At 46.0% G+C, this 25,978-nt stretch overlaps 1 protein-coding gene across 2 annotated transcripts in view; it reads left to right on the forward strand.

The window, feature by feature from the left end:
• The first annotated feature begins 21,125 nt into the window (after positions 1–21,125).
• LOC140121599 (T-cell activation Rho GTPase-activating protein-like) overlaps positions 21,126–25,978 on the forward strand; it is a 91,705-nt gene continuing 86,852 nt past the window's right edge. The window contains exon 1 of one of the 2 annotated variants that reach the window (XM_072141367.1): positions 21,126–21,278. In XM_072141367.1, coding sequence (XP_071997468.1) covers positions 21,207–21,278 — 72 coding nt within the window. In that variant the 5' untranslated portion in view covers positions 21,126–21,206. The remainder of the gene's footprint in view (positions 21,279–25,978) is intronic. The other variant, XM_072141368.1, reaches the window with a different exon arrangement.

Below are 25,978 nucleotides of genomic sequence, written 5' to 3' on the forward strand. Positions count from 1 at the left end.
GGACATGCAATATACATGCCAATGTGAAACAACCCTAAGGGGAATAGCTGTGACTTTATAACCTCTTTAAGGTCAGGACACAGACATGGGCAGTGAGCCCCACAAACTGTCCCTGTCTGCTTACTGGGTCCACCCTAAACAGTGACCATTAACTGGGCATTGTTTCTTCCCTTGTAAACACATAACAAGGCAGGCAGCACTAAGGGGAGGTAGACAATCCGAGAAACATCAAGATAGCAAGGAAAGTACAAAATAGAAAAATCAGGAGAATGTAGAAAGTGAATAGCAGAATGAACACAAACAGAAAGGAAGAATACAAAAGGGTTGCAGAGAGCCAGCAATCAAGCAAATAGAGTGCTGTTCAGACAGCTGACTGAAAAACTCCAGATAGAATACAGCAACTTCTCAGGCTAACAATAAGGCTAACAATAAGGCCACCAACACATGTACAGAAAGAGATTGCTCTATAAAGAACTGTATATAACATAAACTAGTAACGACTGCCAGATAAGCCAGAAACCCCTGAATGTAACATAGAACCAAAAAAAAAAGAGAAAAAGAGGGTACAAACCAAGGCTTCACACAACAGGGATATGAGAAAAATATTTATTGAAAACAATCAATAAAGTGCAATCAGTAAAATAAAGTGCATCTCAAGAAGAGAAAATACAGGCACACCAGGTAATAGGTCCAAAAATAGCGAATGTACAGTACTGTAAGGTAATATAGTAATAAAGTACTGTAGGCCAAAAATTACACAAGAGGTAACAGAATACAAAAATGGATGATTACATAAAGTGTGAATGCCAAGAAAAACAATATAGCCCACAAGACACTAAAAACATAAGATGGTGACAATATGCGAGTAAGCACAAAAACAGCAATAAATGGATACATAAATAAAGTGAATTGGGCTAGGAGGACAAACTATTACGCATTTCGACAACCGCAGGTCTTTGTCAAGGGATAACAATACGAACAGCATAAGACTGAGAAACCGAAAAACAACCAAAACTTGGTTCTGTATGGTGCCCCTTAAGGAATTTCCGCAAACGTCCTGCTGCTTTCAGCTGCTGCTTAACCTAGGTTCAGGGCCGCCACTAGGAATTTTGGGGCTCCTGGCTGATAATATTTTTGAGCCCCCCTCACACTTAAGTTCCCATCTTATACTGTTATGCCACATTGCATATAAGTGCTCCATAAATTCATTCTCCTATATATAGTTATCTGAAATTAATTATAGAGAGTACTTCACCCCCAATTTATTATATATAGTGCACCTTTTAAACTGATATGACATACAGAACCCCTAATTCATTAATTAAGGGAGTGTTCATATAGCATAAAGCGCACAATGCATTAACAATTCATATACAGTATACACTGTATATAGCCCAGCAAAAATCCCCCAGTAGATTGGTAGCCTCAGCACATGCCCCCAGTAGGAATGGTAGCCACAGCACGTGCCCCTCAGTAGGTAGGGGTAGGTAACCACAGCACATGCCTCCCAGTAAATAGGTAGTTGCAGCAAATGCCTCCGGTAGATAGGTAGTCACAGCGCATGCCCCCAGTAGATAGGTAGTCATGGCGCAGCTTTTCTAGTAGTCTGTTCCTTCTTGCTGCTGTGCCCTAAGCGAATGCCTACTTCTCTCTATGACTCAGGTGCCATAACCTAAGCAATGATGAAAGCTATGACGCCTGGATTATACAAAGGATGCAAACAGCGATGTTAAAGTGATCAACACTGAGTGCGTCTTAATGCCCTGAACATACATAAATTTCATAAAACAAAGCTATTTTCCACCTTTTGACATATGTGCATGTCAAGGTATGTGCAAAGTAGCCTGCATACACAGTTGTCAGAGAGCAGTTGTAATTGACAGCTGTCTATTTTCGATAAAGCTTAAAATGTAAGTTTACTCAAATTTAACATTTAATATATTGTTCTATTTTGCTGCTTGATCATAAAGTCAATTGTTTTACAATCAGATTCTTGAATCTAGAAATTTTAGCATCAAGTCATCCTTTTTATAGTGATACTGATGCTGCACCCTCTTAAACTCATAGAGGACCTGTCACCCATAAATTGGGCACTAGGAGCTGCTTACTTTAGATTTTAAACAAATGCTGCAGTGTTAGAGTGCTATCTAACACTGCGACGGAGTACAATGTAAACGCCAGACCGCTCGCAAAACAGTCCTAGGTATTCATGAGGGGGCAGTACGAGATGCTACCTCTTCCCCGGACCGCCCCGCCCGCTCCATAGGCCGGAGGTGACTGTCCGCCCCAACCCAGCCCCCTCATGAATACATCGGACCATGAATACATTGTACTCCGCCACAGTGTTAGATGGCGTTACCAGAGGTTTGCAGCGTTTGTTTAAGCTCTAGGAGCTGTTTACTTTAGTAAGCAGACCCTAGTGCCCAATTTATGGGTGACAGGTCCTCTCTAAAGCTTCAACAAACTTCATTTTACTTTCTTAAACATTCAATAACAAGTAAGAAAACATCTAAAAAGATATAAGGTCAATCATGGATTTGGCTTTGGTGTTTTCCCAAACACAATCACCAAATACTAAACGAAATCAAAAAATCAAGAAAGCCTAACTGGGGAAAATATAGTATAAAACGTAACTAGAAAAAAAATAAAAAAATAATATCCACTGTGGGGAATTGCTCTGGTAGATGCCTTGTAGCAGTGCAGGAAGCAGGGACACACGCAGAGTTAAAGTCCAAAAAATCTAATGTTTATTCACACTTCCTTGTCAAAACACAAATCAGCCTTGGCTTAGGCGCATACAAAATACAAAATCAACCCTGCCTGGCTGGGCACTGCCTAATACAATAACAGCACCTAACTATAAATGTACCAGGCTGCCTGGCACATGCTCTTGGCCAGCAGAATATCAGGAGCCACTCAGTTACCTTTGCTGTGTGAACACGGTCCAGCCTTCAGCTCTCCAGGTAGCGCCTCACCTACTGCTTCTGGCCTGCAGTCTAAATCAGGCTCTAATGAGGTCTGTGACCCGCACCTGGGGGCTATACAGAAACCCAGGACCAAAGCCCGGATGGAGTAGGAGTCCCACTACCAGCCTACCCCTACTCCATAATAAGCAGGCCCAGTACGGACATTACAAAGGTGTCTATGCTAGCTAGGCCAACATAGACCAAACAGACTACTCTTGCTTACCACATGTCTGCATTAACCCTTGGGTTACTGCAGACAAATCCAGGGCTTTTACCACATACTTTTTATCTGCCTGTAGGACAGATAGCGGTTCTCCTCACTTTCTCACACCACACTCCAGTGTCCAGTTTTATGAGATAGCCCCAATCCAAACACAGGCAGTCTCTCATCAAATCATTCTAAAAACAAAAGTAATGGCATTATAGCGACTTGCCATACCAGAATGTATAAATCTTGGTGCTCAATGGGAGAGTGTTAGCAGAATGATGTAGTAAGAGAAAAGTTTTTTTTTCTTATCCAATGTGGAGCAACTGCTTTTTATGAAAAAAGACGTTTGTGCAAGATAGAAGATTGTAAAGAAAATATCAAAATGCCAAAGGGCACTTAGAGGATAGGAAACAATACACAAAGATTATCACATGATTTACAGTGGGGAAAAAAGTATTTAGTCAGCACCAATTCTGCAAATCTCCCATTAAAAAAGATGAGAGTGGCCTGTAATTGACATCATAGGTATGAGAGAGAAAATATAAAAACAAATCAAGAAAATCACATCTTATTTTTAAACGAATTTATTAGCAAATTATCATGGGAATTGAGTATTTGGTCAAAAACAAAAGTTATTCTCAAACTTTATTACATATTCTTTGTTGGTAATGACAGAGGTCAAACTTTTTCTGTAGGTCTTCACAAGGTTGGCACACACTGTTGCTAGTATGTTGGCCCATTCCTCCAGGCAGATCTCCTCTAGATCAGTAATGTTTTGTGGCTGTTGTTGGGCAACACGGGCATTCAACTCCCTCCAAAGGTTTTCTATGAGGTTGAGATCTGGAGACTGACTAGGCCAAGTCAGGACCTTGAAATGTTTCTACGAAGACACTCCTTCATTGCCCTGGCGGTGTGCTTGGGATCATTGTCATGCTGAAAGATCCAGTCACGTTAATTCTTCAAATCTTCAACGGATCTGTCATTCTGGTCCCTTTGCAGAGATACAGCCCCAAGACATGATGTTGTCACCCCCAGCTTCACAGTAGGTATGGTGTTCTCTGGATGTAACTCAACATTCACTCTCTTCCAAACGTGTGTTGTGTTTCTACCAAACCATTCTACTTTTGTAGACCATAGAACATTCTTCCATAACTCTTCCGGAACATCCAAATGCTTTCTAGAAAACTTCAGATGGTTCTGGATTAGAGATGAGCGAACATGCTCGTCCGAGCTTGATGCTCGGTCGAGCATTAGGGTACTCGAAACTGCTCGTTACTCGGACGAATACTTCGCCCGCTCGAGAAAATGGCAGCTCCCGCCGTTTTGCTTTTTGGCGGCCAGAAACAGAGCCAATCACAAGCCAGGAGACTCTGCACTCCACCCAGCATGACGTGGTACCCTTACACGTCGATAGCAGTGGTTGGCTGGCCAGATCAGGTGACCCTGGGATAGACTAGCCGCTGGCCGCGCTGCTCGGATCATTCTGTCTCTGGATGCCGCTAGGGAGAGAGCTGCTGCTGCTCAGGGAAAGCGTTAGGGTGTTCTATTAGCTTACTGTTAGGCAGGAGTGATTCTCAAAGAACCCAACAGCCCTTCTTAGGGCTACAATAACGTTCTACTTTTTTTATTTTAATTTGCATCTTTTACCATTTTGTGAGGAATTAGCAGGGGGACTTGCTACCGTTGTGTTTAGCTCTTAGTGGCACACATATCCATAGCAAAGACCGAAGTGGGAAAATTCAGTAGGGGTTGGATTTCTATTAGGCAATAACTCAGTGTCATCTCATCTGGCATAGTACTGTGCTTCCTTTGATACTTGGCTAGAAAATAGCCATAGGAGAATACAAACAGCTTCTTGAAGCCTACAGTAGCGTTCTATATATTTGATTTCTGGTTGATCTGCTGGTGGCTGTAGTTTCTGCAGTGCATGTACTTGCCAATTCTGAGCAATTTGTAGTGAGACTTGCGACCGCTGTGTTCTGCGCTTAGTGGCGCACATATCCATAGCAAAGGCTGAAGTGGCAAAATTCAGTAGGGGTTGGATTTCTATTAGGCAATAACTCAGTGTCATCTCATCTGGCATAGTACTGTGCTTCCTTTGATACTTGGCTAGAAAATAGCCATAGGAGAATACAAACAGCTTCTTGAAGCCTACAGTAGCGTTCTATATATTTGATTTCTGGTTGATCTGCTGGTGGCTGTAGTTTCTGCAGTGCATGTACTTGCCAATTCTGAGCAATTTGTAGTGAGACTTGCGACCGCTGTGTTCTGCGCTTAGTGGCGCACATATCCATAGCAAAGGCTGAAGTGGCAAAATTCAGTAGGGGTTGGATTTCTATTAGGCAATAACTCAGTGTCATCTCATCTGGCATAGTACTGTGCTTCCTTTGATACTTGGCTAGAAAATAGCCATAGGAGAATACAAACAGCTTCTTGAAGCCTACAGTAGCGTTCTATATATTTGATTTCTGGTTGATCTGCTGGTGGCTGTAGTTTCTGCAGTGCATGTACTTGCCAATTCTGAGCAATTTGTAGTGAGACTTGCGACCGCTGTGTTCTGCGCTTAGTGGCGCACATATCCATAGCAAAGGCTGAAGTGGCAAAATTCAGTAGGGGTTGGATTTCTATTAGGCAATAACTCAGTGTCATCTCATCTGGCATAGTACTGTGCTTCCTTTGATACTTGGCTAGAAAATAGCCATAGGAGAATACAAACAGCTTCTTGAAGCCTACAGTAGCGTTCTATATATTTGATTTCTGGTTGATCTGCTGGTGGCTGTAGTTTCTGCAGTGCATGTACTTGCCAATTCTGAGCAATTTGTAGTGAGACTTGCGACCGCTGTGTTCTGCGCTTAGTGGCGCACATATCCATAGCAAAGGCTGAAGTGGCAAAATTCAGTAGGGGTTGGATTTCTATTAGGCAATAACTCAGTGTCATCTCATCCGGCATAGTACTGTGCTTCCTTTGATACTTGGCTAGAAAATAGCCATAGGAGAATACAAACAGCTTCTTGATCTTGAAGCCTACAGTAGCGTTCTATATATTTGATTTCTGGTTGATCTGCTGGTGGCTGTAGTTTCTGCAGTGCATGTACTTGCCAATTCTGAGCAATTTGTAGTGGGACTTGCGACCGCTGTGTTCTGCGCTTAGTGGCGCACATATCCATAGCAAAGGCCGAAGTGGCAAAATTCAGTAGGGGTTGGATTTCTATTAGGCAATAACTCAGTGTCATCTCATCCGGCATAGTACTGTGCTTCCTTTGATACTTGGCTAGAAAATAGCCATAGGAGAATACAAACAGCTTCTTGATCTTGAAGCCTACAGTAGCGTTCTATATATTTGATTTCTGGTTGATCTGCTGGTGGCTGTAGTTTCTGCAGTGCATGTACTTGCCAATTCTGAGCAATTTGTAGTGGGACTTGCGACCGCTGTGTTCTGCGCTTAGTGGCGCACATATCCATAGCAAAGGCCGAAGTGGCAAAATTCAGTAGGGGTTGGATTTCTATTAGGCAATAACTCAGTGTCATCTCATCTGGCATAGTACTGTGCTTCCTTTGATACTTGGCTAGAAAATAGCCATAGCAATAGGATAGCATTGTTTGGTTTTAAAAACTCAAAAAAAAACAAAAAACACAAAAAAAAAAAAAAACACAAAAAAAACAAAAAAAAGTAAAAAAAAAAATAAAGTTATAACTCTCATTTTAAAAATGTTTAACCCGAGGGCTAGGGGTAGAGGACGAGGGCGGGGACGTGGGCGTCCAACTACTGCAGGGGTCAGAGGCCGTGGTCCTGGGCGGGGTGAGACACCACCTGCTGATGAGGGAGCAGGGGAACGCCGCAGAGCTACACTCCCTAGGTTCATGTCTGAAGTTACTGGGACTCGTGGTAGAGCACTGTTGAGGCCAGAACAGTGCGAACAGGTGATGTCGTGGATTGCTGACAATGCTTCGAGCAATTTGTCCACCACCAGTCAGTCTTCCACGCAGTCCACCCATGTCACCGAAATCGCCACTCCTCCAGCTCCTGCACCTCAGCCTCCTCCCCCCCAGTCTGCCCCCTCCCAGGAAAATTTGGCATTTGAACCGGCATACTCTGAGGAACTGTTTTCTGGACCCTTCCCACAGTCACAAACCACTTGTCCGGTTGCTGCTGAGCAATTTTCCGATGCCCAGGTTTTCCACCAGTCACAGTCTGTGGGTGATGATGACCTTCTTGACGTAGTGGAAGTGTGTAAAGAGGTGTCCGACGATGAGGAGACACGGTTGTCAGACAGTGGGGAAGTTGTTGTCAGGGCAGGAAGTCCGAGGGGGGAGCAGACTGAGGGATCGGAGGATGATGAGGTGACAGACCCAAGCTGGGTTGAGAGGCCGGGTGAACACAGTGCTTCTGAGACGGAGGAGAGTCCTCGACCTGAACAGGTTGGAAGAGGCAGTGGTGGGGCCAGACGGAGAGGCAGGGCCAGAGCTGGTGCATCAGCGCCACTGTCAACTAGTGAAGCTCCCGTGGTGAGGGCTCTTGCGGCGAGGGCTAGATCTTCAGAAGTGTGGAGGTTCTTTAAGGAAACACCGGATGACCGACGGACTGTGGTGTGCAACATTTGCCAAACCAGGCTCAGCAGGGGTTCCACCACTACTAGCTTAACTACCACCAGTATGCGCAGGCATATGAATGCTAAGCACCCCACTCAGTGGCAACAAGCCCGTTCACCTCCGGCCGTGCACACCACTGCTCCTTCCCCTGTGTCAGCTGCTAGTCAGCCCCCTGCCCAGGACCCTGGCACAAAAACCCCATCGTCGCCTCCACGATCCTCCACAGCATCCACCAGCGTTCAGCTCTCCATACCCCAGACGCTGGAGCGGAAACGCAAATATAGTGCAACCCACCCGCACGCCCAAGCCCTTAATGTGCACATCTCCAGATTGCTTAGCCTGGAGATGCTGCCCTATAGGCTAGTAGAGACCGAGGCCTTTCGCAACCTCATGGCGGCGGCCGCCCCTCGGTATTCGGTCCCCAGCCGCCACTACTTTTCCCGATGTGCCGTCCCAGCCCTGCACCAGCACGTGTCAGACAACATCATCCGTGCCCTGACCAACGCCGTTTCTGACAAGGTCCACCTGACCACGGACACGTGGACGAGTGCTGCCGGGCAGGGCCACTATATATCGCTGACGGCACATTGGGTTAACTTGGTGGAGGCTGGGACCGAGTCTGACCCTGGGGCTGCTCATATACTGCCGACGCCGAGGATTGCGGGGCCTACCTCGGTCCAGGTGTTTCAGGCCTACTATGCCTCCTCCTCCTCCCACCCCTCCTCCACCTCCTCCTCCGAACTACCATCCGTGGGCACGGCGCCATCAGTCGGTAGCTCTAGGCACAGCAGCAGTGCCGTCGCTAAGCGACAGCAGGCGGTGCTCAAACTGCTGAGCCTAGGCGACAAAAGGCACACCGCCCAAGAGCTATTACAGGGCATCACGGCGCAGACTGATCTGTGGCTGGCACCGCTGAACCTCAAGCCGGGAATGGTTGTGTGTGACAACGGCCGTAACCTGGTGGCGGCTCTGCAACTCGGCAGACTGACACATGTGCCATGCCTGGCCCATGTGTTAAATCTGATAGTGCAGCGTTTCCTCAAGACATACCCCAATCTGTCTGATTTGCTCACGAAGGTGCGCCGCATCTGTGCGCATTTCAGGAAGTCCAGCCCAGATGCTGCCACTCTCAGGGCAGCGCAGCGCCGCCTCCAACTGCCCGCTCACCGACTGTTGTGCGACGTGCCCACGAGGTGGAATTCAACACTGACCATGTTATCCAGAGTTTACCAGCAGCGCAGAGCGATTGTAGACTGCCAGATGTCAACTTCCACCAGAACTGGTAGTCAGGTCAGTCAGCTTCCTCAAGTCTACAATGAGGAGTGGACGTGGATGTCTGATATCTGTCAGGTGCTGAGTAACTTTGAGGAGTCAACACAGATGGTCAGTGGCGATGCCGCCATCATCAGCCTCACCATCCCGCTGCTTGGCCTGTTGAAAAACTCTCTGGTCAGCATGAAGTCGGAAGCTTTGCGCTCGTCACAAGAGACGGGGGAAGAATATTCCCTTGTTGATAGCCAAAGCACCCTGAGGTCTGTTTCTCAGCGCATATCGGAGGAGGTGGAGGTGGAGGAGGATGAGGAGGAAGAGGAGGAGAATGTTGGCGAGACACAAGAGGGGACCATTGTTGAGTCCTTCACTGTTCAGCGTGTATGGGCAGAAGAAGAGGAGTTGGAGGAGTTGGAGGAGGAGGAAATGGACAGTCAGGCCAGTGAGGGGAGTGAATTCTTACGCGTTGGTACTCTGGCGCATATGGCAGATTTCATGCTAGGCTGCCTATCCCGTGACCCTCGCGTTCAAAGAATTTATTCCAGCACCGATTACTGGGTGTTCACTCTCCTGGACCCACGGTACAAGCAAAATCTTCCCACTCTCATCCCTGGAGAGGAAAGGAGTGTGAGAATGCATGAATACCAGCAGGCCCTGGTGCACAAGCTGAAACAGTATTTCCCTTCTGACAGCGCTAGCGGCAGAGTGCGTAGTTCTGCGGGACAAGTAGCGAGGGAGAGTAGGCGAGCAGGCAGCTTGTCCAGCACTGGCAAGGGTACGCTTTACAAGGCTTTTGCCAGCTTTATGTCACCCCAGCAAGACACTGTCACCTGTCCCCAGTCTCGGCAGAGTAGGGCTGATCTTTACAGAAAGATGGTGAGGGAGTACGTAGCTGACCATACCATCGTCCTAAATGATCACACAGCTCCCTACAACTACTGGGTTTCAAAGCTGGACATGTGGCACGAACTGGCGCTGTACGCCTTGGAGGTTCTTGCCTGCCCTGCCGCTAGCGTCTTGTCCGAGCGGGTTTTCAGTGCAGCTGGTGGCATCATCACCGATAAGCGTACACGCCTGTCGACTGACAGCGCTGACAGGCTGACGCTTATTAAAATGAATAAAGGCTGGATTTCTCAGAATTTCCAATCTCCACCAGGTGAAGGAAGCTCAACCTGAATAATTGATCCACTCCTCCTCCTCCTCCTCATTTTCCTCCTTCTCCTCCTCTTTGTACAGTAAAGCAGAGGAAAATGGCTATTTTTTGACAGGGCCCACTGGCTCTTGCTATAGTACTTCATGCATTTAATTTTTCTGGAGGGCCACCTACCCGGTCCTCTGTTTGAAACAATTTTTGTGAGTGCCACATACAGGCACTCAATCTATTCCATTTTTCTGGAGGGCCACCTACCCGGTCCTCTGTTTTAAAAAATTTTTGGGACTGCCACATACAGGCACTCAATCTATTCCATTTTACTGCAGGGCCACCTACCTGCTCCTCTGGTTTGAACAATTTTTGGGACTGCCACATACAGGCACTCAATCTATTCCATTTTACTGGAGGGCCACCTACCTGCTCCTCTGGTTTGAAACATTTTTGGGACTGCCACATACAGGCACTCAATCTATTCCATTTTACTGCAGGGCCACCTACCTGCTCCTCTGGTTTGAACAATTTTTGGGACTGCCACATACAGGCACTCAATCTATTCCATTTTACTGGAGGGCCACCTACCTGCTCCTCTGGTTTGAAACATTTTTGGGACTGCCACATACAGGCACTCAATCTATTCCATTTTACTGCAGGGCCACCTACCTGCTCCTCTGGTTTGAACAATTTTTGGGACTGCCACATACAGGCACTCAATCTATTCCATTTTACTGCAGGGCCACCTACCTGCTCCTCTGGTTTGAACAATTTTTGGGACTGCCACATACAGGCACTCAATCTATTCCATTTTACTGGAGGGCCACCTACCTGCTCCTCTGGTTTGAAACATTTTTGGGACTGCCACATACAGGCACTCAATCTATTCCATTTTACTGCAGGGCCACCTACCTGCTCCTCTGGTTTGAACAATTTTTGGGACTGCCACATACAGGCACTCAATCTATTCCATTTTACTGGAGGGCCACCTACCTGCTCCTCTGGTTTGAAACATTTTTGGGACTGCCACATACAGGCACTCAATCTATTCCATTTTACTGCAGGGCCACCTACCTGCTCCTCTGGTTTGAACAATTTTTGGGACTGCCACATACAGGCACTCAATCTATTCCATTTTACTGCAGGGCCACCTACCTGCTCCTCTGGTTTGAACAATTTTTGGGACTGCCACATACAGGCACTCAATCTATTCCATTTTACTGCAGGGCCACCTACCTGCTCCTCTGGTTTGAACAATTTTTGGGACTGCCACATACAGGCACTCAATCTATTCCATTTTACTGCAGGGCCACCTACCTGCTCCTCTGGTTTGAACAATTTTTGGGACTGCCACATACAGGCACTCAATCTATTCCATTTTACTGCAGGGCCACCTACCTGCTCCTCTGGTTTGAACAATTTTTGGGACTGCCACATACAGGCACTCAATCTATTCCATTTTACTGGAGGGCCACCTACCTGCTCCTCTGGTTTGAAACATTTTTGGGACTGCCACATACAGGCACTCAATCTATCCCATTTTACTGGAGGGCCACCTACCTGCTCCTCTGGTTTGAAAAATGTTTGGGACTGCCACATACAGGCACTATCCAAATTAAATTGTCTCCATAGCAGCCTCCACACGTTGTCTCCATTGCTACCTCCAAAAGTCGTCCATATAGCTGCCTCCATACATCGTCCCTTTATCAAACGAGGTGTGTCAGGCAGAAATTTGGGTTGTTTTCATGGATTCCACATCAAAGTTGTTAACTTTGTCACCACCCTGCTGTGTAATCCCCAAAATATACTGGCAAACTTTTACCATTTAGGGATATTATTTCAGCGCTTCTTGCGCATCTGTTTACATTCCCCTCACCCGGCATATCCTAAACTTATAAGAACGCTACTACACTTGATCTTATACAAAAGGTTCTTAGAAGTGCTGTTTGGGGAGTAGCCTAGAGACAGGGGCTTGGATTGGCGAAAGCTCGCCTGGCAGCGGAACGCCAGCTCCATGCGCATCATGCGCTTCTTGCGCATCTGTTTACATTCCCCTCACCCGCCATATCCCAAACTTATAAGAACGCTACTACACTTAACTTGGTGCAGGCTGGGACCGAGTCTGACCCTGGGGCTGGTCATATACTGCCGACGCAGAGAATTGCGGGGCCTACCTCGGTCCAGGTCTCAAAGGCCTACTATACCTCCTCCCACCCCTCCTCCACCTCCTCCTCCTCCGAATTACCATCCGTGGGCATGGCGCCATCAGTCGGTAGCTCTAGGCACAGCAGCAGTGCCGTCGCTAAGCGACAGCAGGCGGTGCTGAAACTGCTGAGCCTAGGCGATAAAAGGCACACCGCCCAAGAGCTATTACAGGGCATTCCACATCAAAGTTGTTAACTTTGTCGCCACCCTGCTGTGTAATCCCCAAAATATACTTGCAAACTTTTACCATTTAGGGATATTATTTCAGCGCTTCTTGCGCATCTGTTTACATTCCCCTCACCCGGCATATCCTAAACTTATAAGAACGCTACTACACTTGATCTTATACAAAAGGTTCTTAGAAGTGCTGTTTGGGGAGTAGCCTAGAGACAGGGGCTTGGATTGGCGAAAGCTCGCCTGGCAGCGGAGCGCCAGCTCCATGCCAAGATCCAACTAACATAGTTTTAACTGCAGCACCTTTAATCTACTACTAGTTCACTGCCTCCATACATCGTCCCCTTATCAAACGAGCTGTGTCAGGCAGAATTTTGGGTTGTTTTCATGGCTTCCATGTTAACTTTGTCGCCACCCTGCTGTGTAATCCACAAAATATACTGGCAAACTTTTATCATGTACCGATATTATTTGAGCGCTTCTTGCTCACCTCCTTTGGTTCCTCTCTGCCACCCATTGGTTTGAAGCCTGAGTCCATTTAGGGTATGTCGCCATGACACTCTCTAGCCTGCTGCCGCTGCCTCTGCATGCCGTCCCCTATAGTGTCAGGGTCAATTATTGGATGTTTTAGATGCTATCTAGCTTCATTCTGTCACTCTGTCATGGCCATGCTGTTGCCCATAATTTTGGCATAATGGTGCGATTATGCAGCCTCAGAGGCATCCATGCATGCTGCCCCTGCTGTTTCCTGTCCATTTCCGTGGTGTTTCCATCCTTTTCTGAGGTTCCCAGGTGTTTGGCCAAGCTTCCCTGTGCAGAGCCTTGGTCCCCTTGAAAAATGCTCGAGTCTCCTATTGACTTCAATGGGGTTCGTTATTCGAGACGAGCACTCGAGCATCGGGAAAAGTTCGTCTCGAATAACGAGTACCCGAGCATTTTAGTGTTCGCTCATCTCTATTCTGGATATGTACTGGCTTAAGCCAGTAGGATCTAAGACCATTGCAGTTTAGTCAGTCCACAACTAACAGTAGCATTTGTTACATTGGTTCCAGCTTTCTGCAGGTTATTCACTAGGCTCCCCATGTGGTTCTGAGATCTTTGCTCACCATTATTGTGATCATTTTGACCCCATGCAGTGAGATCTTACATAGAGCCCTGATCAGGGGAGATTATCAGTGGTCTTGTATGTCTTCGATTTTCTAATTATTTCTCCCACAGTTGGTTTCTTCACCAAGCTGCTTGCCTATTGCATTCAGTCTTCCCAGCCTGGTGCAGGTCTACAATTTTGTTTCTGGTGTCCTTCAACAACTCTTTGGTCTTCACCAAAGTGGTGTTTGGAGTGTGACTGTTTGAGGTTGTGGACAGGTGTCTTTTATACTGATTCTATACCTAATATGTCTTAAATTCCAGCCTGTTGTGCCTCATGCCTTACTTTGGAGATGCAACCCTAATCAGTTGCCACGCTTTTTTGGTTTATGGGACATTTATCGATTCCTATATTTAGCAAAGCCAAAAGAGGGGATTTCTCAAAGTAAGTATTTGTGATTGCAGCCAACAAGGAAAGGCTTGTGTCCAAAGTAAAGTTACTTTAGGACATGACAACCACATATGTAACTGATCTCCTCTCTCTTCACATCCCCGACTGCCCGTATACACTATGAATAACCATGGTAGACGTAATCTTCCATCTTATTTGCATCTATCCCTCCAGTCTATCCACAACTAATTACACACAGTAAAACAACATTATATAATCATGGTGAATTTTCAGCTTGAGATGTCGATGATGGACACTTTAGCTTATAATCTTAAAATGATCAAAGCAGATGGTTGATTTACCAGAGAAATGGAATTCAAATAATTGAATATTAAAGAGCTATAAATAGCAACTTAAACCAAGTCTCTTTGGACACACATAAGAACCTAGAAGACAGTAAACATTCCCTATTAAGTAACATAAATATTAATATAAAGTGTTAATTTACACTTTAAAAAAAAACATTTCATTCAGTTCACTAGATGCTTATATTATCTTAATGCAGCCAGCAAAGTATAGAATAGATAATGTCATAGTGGTTTCTATGGCTACCTCCTATAAAATCCTTCTTATTCTTTGTAGAAAGAGCTGCCAATCAGTGACTAGGATTAACGACTACGAGCAGAGATATGCATAGATACATAACTGGATTTAATAATCTGCTGTGTTACATGTTGCCTGCATTTTTTATGTGTTAGACAGGAAGCAGATGACCATGCAGTCCCTTCTCCCATTATATATCAATTCTGCACTGTGGCTCAGTCTGGAAAATCTGCAGGCCTTAGGCTCTCTTTAATATTATCCTTGATATAGCGCTATCAACTTCTAAAGCACTTAACATAAGCATAGATACTTTTTATGCAAAACTACACTGTAGACGCTGGAACTGCCGCAGGAGTGGTCACAGGAACCTGAGGCGGAGGCTGAGAGTCAAGCAGCCGTTGAAGGGCAGAAGCAACTTGGCTTAGAAGTCCTCCTTGGGCAGCAATCTGCTGAGACTGCTGGGCGACAACACCAGAAAGTTCTGCCAGTATCTGACGTGGCTCCTTGGCGGGGTCCATGGTCAGATTTTACTGTCACGGCTGTGAGTCTGTAGACCCTCTGGACCACCACGGGAGATGGTGCAAGCCGACACCTGGGACCGGAGTCTAAGTGGCATCTGGTCTTCACCAGAACCCGCGCAAGGCAGGATAGTCTTGCTGCGGCGGGGTACCACCAGGTCATTCCACGGGTGCGACTAGCCCGTGCTGGCAGCCAAGGTAGTAATGCAGGAGACAGTCTGTACCTGGGGAGACAGTGGGAGAACAGCACAGGAAGACACTCTAGGACTCGCGTCAGGATTCGCAAGAGCTGACACACAGATCAGGAACAGAGCAACGGACTGGCACACGGATCAGGATACGCAGGATACACAGGAATACAGGATACACAGGACAGCAGGCTACACAGGAACGCAGGATACACAGGAACACAGGATACACAGGGGGGCTTTCTATTCAGGGGATGGCTTGAAGATTCGGCAAGGGTCACAGGAAGGTGGCAGGCCAATTATTCATGCGCTGGCCCTTTAAATGTTTGCACGCCAGCACTGAAGCCAGCACGCCAGCACTGAAGACCACCGCTGGAGCCAGGAGAGGTGAGTGCAGCCATGCAGAGGCTCCGGGGGCACACAGAGGCACACGGGTGCTCCCGCGATCTGAGACAGGGATAACGGGGTAACAACGGGAGAACAACGCAGGAACCGGAATGCAGTAACAGGAACGTAGGAACACACAGGGAGCCGCAGGAATTTATGGAAAACCAGAAGAGGTCAGTACCGACCCTTAAATTTTCGTGTGCCAGGTCGCGCGCGCCCTAGGGAGTGGGGACACGAGCCTGGCCTGGTCTGGACGGGATGGGAGCAGGCTTGTAGGAAGGTAAGTGAGGGCCATGGGGGTGCCGAGCCACCACGGAGAGGGGCACGGGTGTGCCCACGATCCGTTACATACCACCCCCCCTCGGTCTCCCCCGTTTCTTAGTCCCAAGAAACCTCTGGAGAAGAGTCTGATCCAAAATATTCTCTACGGGCTCGCAGAATCTCTCCTCAGGCCCGAACCCCTACCAGTCTACAAGGAAGAAGCACTTACCCCATGATAGTCTTCATGTTCAGAACCTCCTTATCTTCATAGACATGTGGGGAGTCAGTCTCAGGAGCAGAAGGAGGAGATTGCTGAGAAAAGCGGTTCAAGATGACTGGCTTCAGGAGGGAGACATGGAAGGAGTTCGGAATGCGCATTGATGGAGGAAGGCAGAGCTTGTAAGCCACTGGGTTGATGATGCGCTTGATTACCTCAAAGGGACCAAGGAACCTTGTTATCAGCCTGGGTATTGGTGCAGTCTGTGACTCGGAGAAGGGATTGGTCCCAAATTGATTGGAGGTCCTGCACCAGATCCACTACCACAGGGACATCAGAGCAAGTAGACAGTGGAAGGGGAGGATGAGGGATTCGTCCGTAGACCACAAAGAACGGATCTGCGACAGCAGACCCAGAGTCCAGGGACGAAGTGGCGGAGGTTCTACTTGGCTCTTTCTACTTGGCCATTTGACTGAGGGTGAAAGGCAGAAGAAAAGTCAAGATTAACTTGCAGCTGGTTACACAAGAAACGCCAGAACTTGGACAAAAACTGGACCCCTTGGTCAGACACGATGTGCAACGAAAGCCCATGCAGCTGGAAGATATGTTTGAAGAACAAACTGGCAAACTGTGGAGAAGACAGAAGACCGGGAAGGGGAAGAAAATGGGACATCTTGGAAAACCGGTCCGTCACCACCTAGATGACAGTATTGCCCGAGGAGACAGGCAGATCAGTAATAAAGTCCATTGCCACATGAGACCACGGGTGACTGGGTATTGGCAATGGAAGTAACAGTCCAGTCGGTTTGAGACGAGAGGCTTTGTTGCGGGCACAGGAGGAGCAGGTCTGGCCACCAGTAGTAGCGGGAGATGAGGGCCACAAAACGTTGCACCCCTGGGTGCCCAGCCACACCTGAAGAATGTCCCGAGACAGAATCCTCTTCCGGAGAGAAGGTCTAACATACGTCTTGCTGGGAGGGAACTGCTGAAGATCCTTCGGCGCTGCAACAACAAGCTGTTCAGGAGAGATGATATGCTGAGGAACTGGCTCTTCTCCAACAACATCCAAAGCACGGGACAGTGCATCAGCCTTGACATTCTTGTCTGCAGGATGGAAATGAATCAGCAGGCTGTAGCAAGAGAAAAACAATGAACAAAAAGTTCTTGTGGTCTGTGTACACACAAACGTGATGGAGAGCTCCCTCCAGTAGGTACCGCCATTCTTCCAAAGCAAGTTTGATGGCTAACAGTTCTCTGTCACCAATCGAATAATTTCTCTCTGCGGGAGAAAATTATTTTGAAAAGAAGGCGCATGTGAGATTTTGGCCCTTAGGCCCTTTCTGGGTGAGCACCACTCCAGGTTTGTCTGTGTCAGGCCTAGTGAGCACAGGAGCCGAGGCAAAAGCGGACTTCAACTTGGATAAGGCCTCTTCAGCTGCAGGAGGCCAGACATGTGGATTGGCACCCTTCTTGGTGAGTGCCACGATGGGACATACCAGAGTGGAGAAACGCGGAATAAACTGCCAATAATAGTTTGCAAAACCCAGGAACTTCTGTATGGCTTGTAGACCTTCTGGGCGTGGCCACTGTAGAACTGCAGACAAGAAATGGAAGGCTGCGCTGGTGAAACTGACATTTTTCTAGCTTGGCGTAGAGATGGTTGGCACGGAGCTTCTCCCAGAAGCCCTAGGTGCTGGCATTTCTCGGACTTTAGGGACAGACTGGACAAGCCCCGATGAAGTGCTTGGGACTGGCACAACACAGACAGAGGTTCTCCTGGCAACGTCTGGAACGTTCCTTAGCTGTGAGTAAGACTTGCATAGGCTCCACTTCAGACTGTGCGGCCAGAGGCTGGAGCGGCCTTTGTAAAACCAGAGCCAAGCAAGGCAAATGTGGAAGCCGGACTTGTGCTTGCTTGTGATGCAACTCTTCAGCACGCTCCATGAACTGCACATCTATCCGAGTGGCCAGGGTGATGAGACCACTCAGAGTAGCCGGCAGGTCACGGGTGGCCAATACGTCTTTGACCTGTGAGAACAGTCCTTTTTTGAAAGGCCGCATTGTTCCAGGTTAGCTCGGAAGCCACGGTGTGGAACTTGACAGAATATTCACCGACAGACGAGTCTCCTTGGCGCAAGCTCAGCAGCGCTGTTTCAGCTGAGGAGGCTCGTGCGGGTTCCTCGGACCGGAATTCAGCCAGAAATGCCGTATGGGTGGCCATGACTGGATCGCCTCTGTCCCATAGAGCTGCAGGGAAACTTCAGGAAAGGAGGCATTATAAGAGGGGGCTGTGGGAAAGGAGGTATAATATAGGTTGGGTACAGGGTAAGGGCAGGGTACACAATATTTTTTCCAGAAAAAAATTTCCAAAGATTTTGCATGCAGCTGGTCCCTTGTTACAAAAAGGTAAGGGAGCACTGAGTTATATGGTCCCAAAGACTGCCCAGACAAGCTAAGGGGTTGCAGAGATCAGATGAGACTTTCCATTTGTATGGCAACTTCAGACCTGTATTTTTTATCTTTATGCCACAATAAGGCAGATTGCCTCTGTTCCATAGAGGAGTAGCCCAGGCCAGGGCCTTCCCGGAGAGTGAACTGACAACGAATGCTACCTTGGAGCGTTCGGTGACAAACTGGGATGGCAAAAATTCTATTTGCAGCGAGCACTGGTAATAAGGCCCCTTCACAATCCTCAGGCATAGAATGTCTGAGCCTTGTTTTGGCTGCCAGTGGATAAGCCGGAGTGACTGGAAAAGTCGCAAGAACTGCGGCAGGAGTAGTCACAGGAGCCTTGGAGGAAAGCAGCTGTTGAGAGGCAATCTGTTGGGACTGCTGGGCGACAACGCTGGAAAGATCAGCTCCTTGGCGGGGTCCATGGCCGGATCTTACTGTCAGAGTTCTGGGTTAGTGGACCCTCTGGACCACCGCGGGAGGTGGTACTAGCTGACACCTGGGACCGGAGTCTAAGTGGCATCTGGTCTTCACCTGGTGCCACCAGGTTGTTCCACAGGTGTGACTAGCCTGCAGTGGCAGCCAAGGTAGAAGTGCAGAACAAAGTCCAAACCCGGTGTAACAACGGGAGAACAATGCAGGAAGGAACGCAGGAACACACACAGCCTTTCTCTTCACGCAAGATGGCTTGAAGATCCGGAGGGGAATGATCGGACCTGCCGGTATTTATGAAAACCCAGAAGTGGACAGCGCCAATCGGCAGTGCACAGGCCCTTTAAATTTTCGAGTGCCGACGTGCGCACGTCCGGCAGCCTAGTCCGGATGGGAGCAGGCTAATGGGAAGGTAAGTGTGGGCCGGGGGTGCCGGGCCGCCACGGAGAGGGGCACGGGTATGCCCGCGATTCGTGTCATGAATCACAGGAGCACCCTTGACATCTTCTCATTTGTACTGCTAAAAAGTATCTAATGGTCTATCTTAATACATCATTTCATTCCTAACCATGTCTCAACCCCAATTAAGTTAATTTATTATGGAATAAATCAGTTTGAAGAGGAAATTGTAGATCCAGAAATGACGTGAGGCATGGACAAAAAGAATCTGCGGCAAAATAACCATCTTACATTTATGTAATTCAGTAATTACTAGTTGATGTAGGGTCCATCAGGACTTGGTAAAGGTCTAGGTAAACTTTCATACCATCCTATTTAAACTCCACCATTGTTTCGAACAGTTACTATTGATCCAACATCTTGTCGGAACAATCAAATTCTTCATGCTAGAATGACTAGTTCTTTGTGTCTAATGTCATCCATAGGTCTAGGTAACTTACGGTATTTATTGGATGCTGGTTGATGATTAGCTAAGTTTAACATCTTGATCAGTTTTTCTAAAGGTTTCACCGTGGCTGCCAATGATATCACATTTGTTCATGTATTCCACCTGGAGTTTATTTTAAACTTGAATATTAAGTTTCTCATTAGACAGCCTTGGCAACTATGTATATCATCGGTCCCTGACTGCCGGCCACAATTCAAGTCCAGTCCGTGGAATAACTGGTCCCGTGGCAATAGAGCTTTAAGAATAAAAAGAACATGTGCTCACCTGTTCCTGCTCTCTAAAGCAGCAACAGTCCTCTTCTCGGTGTGACAGCTATTACAGACACGGCTATGTCATCACATCACCTAGGTGGCTTTAGGAAATAGGTACATTATAAAGGGAACTGTTGCATGACAGGAGGCATTATAAGGGGGTAGCTGCAGGGAAATTTCAGGAAAGGAGGCATTATAAGAGGGGGCTATGGGAAAGGAGGTATAATATAGTTGGGTACAGGGTAAGGGCAGGGTACACAATTTTTTTTCCAGAAAATTTTTTCCAAAGATTTTGCATGCAGCTGGTCCCTTGTTACAAAAAGGTAAGGGAGCACTGAAGTATATGGTCCCAAAGACTGCCCAGACAAGCTAAGGGGTTGCAGAGATCAGGTGAGCCTTTCCATTTGTATGACAACTTCAGACCTGTATTTTTTATCTTTATGCCACAATGAGGCATAAGGGGAGCAGTAATTGGTTGCCATGGGCAACTAAGAACATCTTACTTTTAGACAGCTTGATAAATCTGCCCAATCTGTTTTGGCCACCAGCAGGACATGATTGGTTTACGGTCAGCCAGAATATATAGTAATACATAAGTGTTTTTTTGTGAGGGATAATACATTTACATAATCTAGTCTTCCAGTGGAACTGAAAAAAGTAAAAAAAAAAAAATACTAAAATGTAAAAAATGAAAAAGGACCTTTTTACAGATGCATTCTTTTTACAGGAGCATGGAATAGAAAAAAGTCTATATATGTTAAATCAAATGGATAATAGAGGGATATTTCATCACATGTCTCAGCTGTGCAAGGCTCTGACCATCAGACCAGAGCATAGCCCCTCCTATGTGGGTTTGTATATAGGATTGCAATGGTTAGTCAAGTGGCTCAGCTATTCAGTGTCTTCCTAGGCATGTGTTTCTAAAGCAAGCTCTTTACCTACTTGGATCAGTATTGCCATGTCTCTTTCACACCCTAGGAACAAGGCACGCAGAGGAAGCTATGATGGAATTTTACACAACAAAACCCAAGTGAGTACACCTAGTTTCTGTTATTTTTACTGCATTATTTAGCTGTTAAGCTACGCTTGGCAGCGTTGTTTTGTTGCTAATAATAGTAAGAGAGATAGAATGGTACCATAGCAGACAATATCTCTATTATACTGTATGTCATATACTGCTAGTTTTGGCATCCGTCCCATGTTTTATTACTTACCATATTTTGTAGCATATATTAATTAGAATACAATGTATTAGTGAATCTGCTCTATTATACAATAAGAAGCAGAGAATCAGTTACTATTTAAGGACTAATGTTGGCACAGGGAAGAACCTCTTTGTTGTATGCAGCATTGGCAAATACATTGCCTATTTGCTATTAAGTAGGGCTTCATGACCCTCTTTTAACCACTTTATACTGAATGTGCAGCGCAGCAATCCTTCAGGCTGTATTTACTAATAGATAAAGTATACACCATATCTTATGATACTTGTGCACACATTCATAGTTAATATTTAATTAACAAAGTATTGAGCCCTTAAAAATGAATTTCTTAAAAGGTGACCTGTTAGTGCAACTGGCTACACAATGCATAATAATTTAATTTTGGATAATAATAATGGAGATAAACTAACACTGTTTAAAAGTTAGGCAGTTCATGGTTAGACTAGAAAAGCAGACATTTACATCAGTTCTTCACAGCCCATTTGCAGTTGTCATTCATTAAATCTTATAAACTATAGTCTATAAGAGATCCAGGAGAAATGGTTCCGAAAGGAATTGATTGATTGGATTTAAGTTCTATAAAAATATGTTGCCTGGATTTACCTACCCGTACATACCTTGATGTTATGTAGGGCCATGCCCATACATGCTCCCCATAACTTTGTATTTTATTGTCCAGCTTCTTCTATGCCAAAACTAAAATTATGCAAATTAGGCTGAAGTTTTTCCCAGAGCACCTCAAAGTTCCATCTACACATCTTGCTGGACCCAGGAGTGATGTTGGTAAAGGAGCAAGGCTGAGAGAAGGCACTGCTCTGGAGTCAGCCTTCATAGCACTTCAGTCTACTTTGCACATTTCTTCAGCCTAATTTGCACTTTCTTCAGCCTAATTTACGTATTTTTAAATTTGACCCCGAAAGGAGATCGAAAATCCAAACAAAGGTATGGTTGGCATGTGACGGCTCCCAGCACCCCCACAGATCTGATTTTCTCAGTAGCAGATCCCTCAACTGAGTGGTTTTGCTGAAAAAAAAAACAATAAAAAAATTATGATAGTGAGGCTCTGTCACTCCTGTGGCTGCCCTGGAGCTCTCCTCTTACCCTAACTATGTACTGCTCCTGCCTTGTCCCACCCAGCATAAGCAGAATACCTAAAGATGGTGTCTCAGTCGTTAGCACTACAGGCTTGCAGCGCCGGGATCCCGGGTTCTAGTCCCATCCAGGTCAATATCTGCAAAGAGTTTGTGTGTTCTCTCCGTGTTTGTGTGGGTTTCCTCCCACACTCCACAACATACTGGTAGGTTGATTAGATTGTGATCTCCATGGGGACAGGGACTAATTTGGCAAGCTCTGTGTAGCACTGCATAATCTGTGAGTGCTATATAAATAAATAAATTATTATTAGTGATCACTGTGTTGTCCCTGACAGATAGAAGTAATCAATCTCTGCACCATCTGCTGTGTATCATCCAGTCATGTGAGTCATCCAGCTCAGGTTGATTAGTCCTAACTGGACAGTTCAGGCATGTGAAAATGCACCCAGCTTTCCAAAGGTCCAAAATTGTTTCTTGAACAAAATCACTCAGGGATTAAACAAGACATGTTTCCGCATCAGTGTTGCTACAGTATTCTCAAGGTATGTTTGGTTCACAATGCAAAAAAACAAAAGGTAGATTTCCTTTAACTGATTCTGGGCCGCCCACGGTCCCTAAAGACTCAGCCAGTGTGTATTTACTGATGCAGGTTTTAGTAGACGGCATAAACAATTGAGCAGCCAAATGTCAGGTCCTCTGTTGCAAACAGCTACAAGACACCCTTGAAAGAAGACAGAGGTGGTATTTAATTGATTCAGCACTGTGCAGAGAAAAGAAGCAGTGGTAGGTTAGCCGCCTCTATGCATCCCAATGATCATGTGATTAAAAGCGACACAGACAGTGACTGTAACAGTGGCTTTTTCACCAGTATATGCGTCCTTGTGTGCAATTTAAAGTCCGTATCCAACTTTCCCTGGTGTCCCATAAATAGACTCCTGCACGTACAAGGGCAGTACCTCATACTGAACCCTGTCTCATACACCCCGCACCCTGCAATCAGGGGTTGCCAAAGAGACCTGCCGCACAATATAAAAGGCTTACACATAAAGACTGATTTCAATGTTTTAACGTAACCATATTATATACCAGGCAGTGGCCATGGGAACATATGGCAATATTGTTTTTGAGGATGACGTGAGAACATCCTGACAAATGGATCATCTCTATCTAATAACAGATGTACGAGTATCCCTGATATTTTGTATCGACATAAATGGACCAAATTGATGAAATGTGATTTAAGTCACCTAACAGGGTACTTTCAACTTATAGGAGAATATAGTTAAATGAAAGACACATATGTAGCTGTTCATTCACACCCCTCTGTGCCACGGTACCCAATCTGTAAATCCATCTGGCCTTGGTCTGAAGGATCGTCCCATTCCAGTCTCCACTTCCCCTGGGATACAGTACTTGGCAATACCAGTAAATCTCAGTCCCTTAGCATCCCCTTTGTGGTGTTGATGTACATGTCTTACTACCGGTTTGTCCCTGTTGTTGTGAATGTCCCACAGGTGGTCACCTATTTTACTCTGCAACTCCCTAGTTGTTATGCCCACGTATTCCAAGCCACATATTGTACACACGTGGCTTTGTAAATCCTGAATTACAAAGACTTTCCCAGTCACATTGCTCTAAAAGGTATTGGAGATCTGTATAAAGAGACAAGCGACACAATTACTCCCACATCTGAAATATCCTAATGGTTTCCAATATAATGAAATGCCTTTTGGTCTGGGGGTTACAAAATGGCTGGGTACCAATCTGTCTTTAATAGAACATCGACATCTGAAGGTGATAAGGGGTCTGGGACTCATCATCTTCCTGATGTCCTCATGCATGTGTAGTATGTACCAGTGCTGTTGTAGGATCTCCCTTGCTGTGTCTGCCCCATTGTAATGTGTAGCTGTCAACTGGCTTATCTATCTTTACTCACTACCTTTACTTTTGTAAAGGGAAGACTGATTTAGCATGCGTGTTGGAAGGCTGTTTAAGGACTTTGCCTGGATAGCCCCTTTGTCTAAACCTTCCCCTTAAATCATTGGCCTGTACCTTTAATTCATCTGGGGTACTACAATTCTCCCCCAACCTTAGATATTGTCCTTTGGAGATGCCCCTCCGAAGAGGTAATGGGTGGTGACTTTCCCATCTAAGTAATGAGTTGGTGGCGTTGGTTTCCAATAGATCGTGCTGGTTAGAGCACCACCTGTTTTGATTAGCAGTACATCTCAGAAGGGCAGCCTTTTCTCATTTATTTCATATGGGTACCTTAATCCATAAAAAAAATATTATTACGGCTCTCCTCTAGACTGTAATAAGATTGCCTGTCCCCTTTTCACAAGACAAAAATGTCATTAATAAAACTAAGAAAGATTTCTGCTGCCTCAATCCCTAGAAAGGGTCCATCACCAAACAGTAACAAAGTCTCCAACCAGCCCAAGAGCAGGTTAGTGTAGGTGGGTGCGCAAGGGCTACCCATTGCTGTGCCCCTGAGCTGGTGGTGTCAATTCAAACCTAAGCAACTCCTGAACAAGTTTGCTGTGTGCTTGAAACAATCTCCTTTTACTAGGGGGCTACTGCCATTGTTAATGCATTAAAAAAAAATAAAAATGTACCTTAAACCTAGCCTGTCTTTATTTTGCTACAAGATGCTCAATGAGATTTGAGGCAAATTTACAGAAGAAAAAAATTACCAACTGTCCAATTTCAATAAAGTTACATTCAGGGTTGTAGCTATTGGGTAGAGACAGCAGAGTAGCACTTGGCCTCTGGAGCAAGCATTTTACCACATACAGGGGCACTAGAATTATAAATGGCACATAGAAAGTGAAGACACTTTCACACATGTTGAATTTATGTTGTCTATGATTTTTCTTTTGATAAGTTCTTTTTATTGATTGTGTTATTTCCAGCTCTAAGGAGGTCAGATGATATCTGCAGCCACAGTGTACCGGATTTGTACCGGAGCTGTACAATGTGGCTGGGATGTGTGCCAATCTTAATCAGCTGCGGCACTGGCATGATATGCCAGATTTAGGAGGCATACACTTATTAACACATTTAGTCGATCCTAGAGTTGTCTGTGCACCTGAAACTGAAATCTATGCCAGTTAGGAGCTGCTTGCTCCTGGCTATATGACAATAGCTCTGTATGTACTTCAGAGGCGGAAATTGTGGCCAAATGAATCAATATCTGTGGCCTGCCTATGCACAGCCAGCATATAATAACTGTGCCTCATGCCCTCTGCCCTCTCTAAAAACAATGCCACCATTTGTCCATTATGGAATCTTGTTTGCAAGTCACATTTTGGCTTCAATATATTCTGTGTGCTCTTCCCTGGATAGGTGTGGATCTTGATTCTGGATCTTGATAATGTCATGGCTATGTGTTCAATCTCATGTTTTAATGGATG

Source organism: Engystomops pustulosus, chromosome 3 (assembly GCF_040894005.1).
Source record: "Engystomops pustulosus chromosome 3, aEngPut4.maternal, whole genome shotgun sequence".
Taxonomy (NCBI): Eukaryota; Metazoa; Chordata; class Amphibia; order Anura; family Leptodactylidae; genus Engystomops; species Engystomops pustulosus.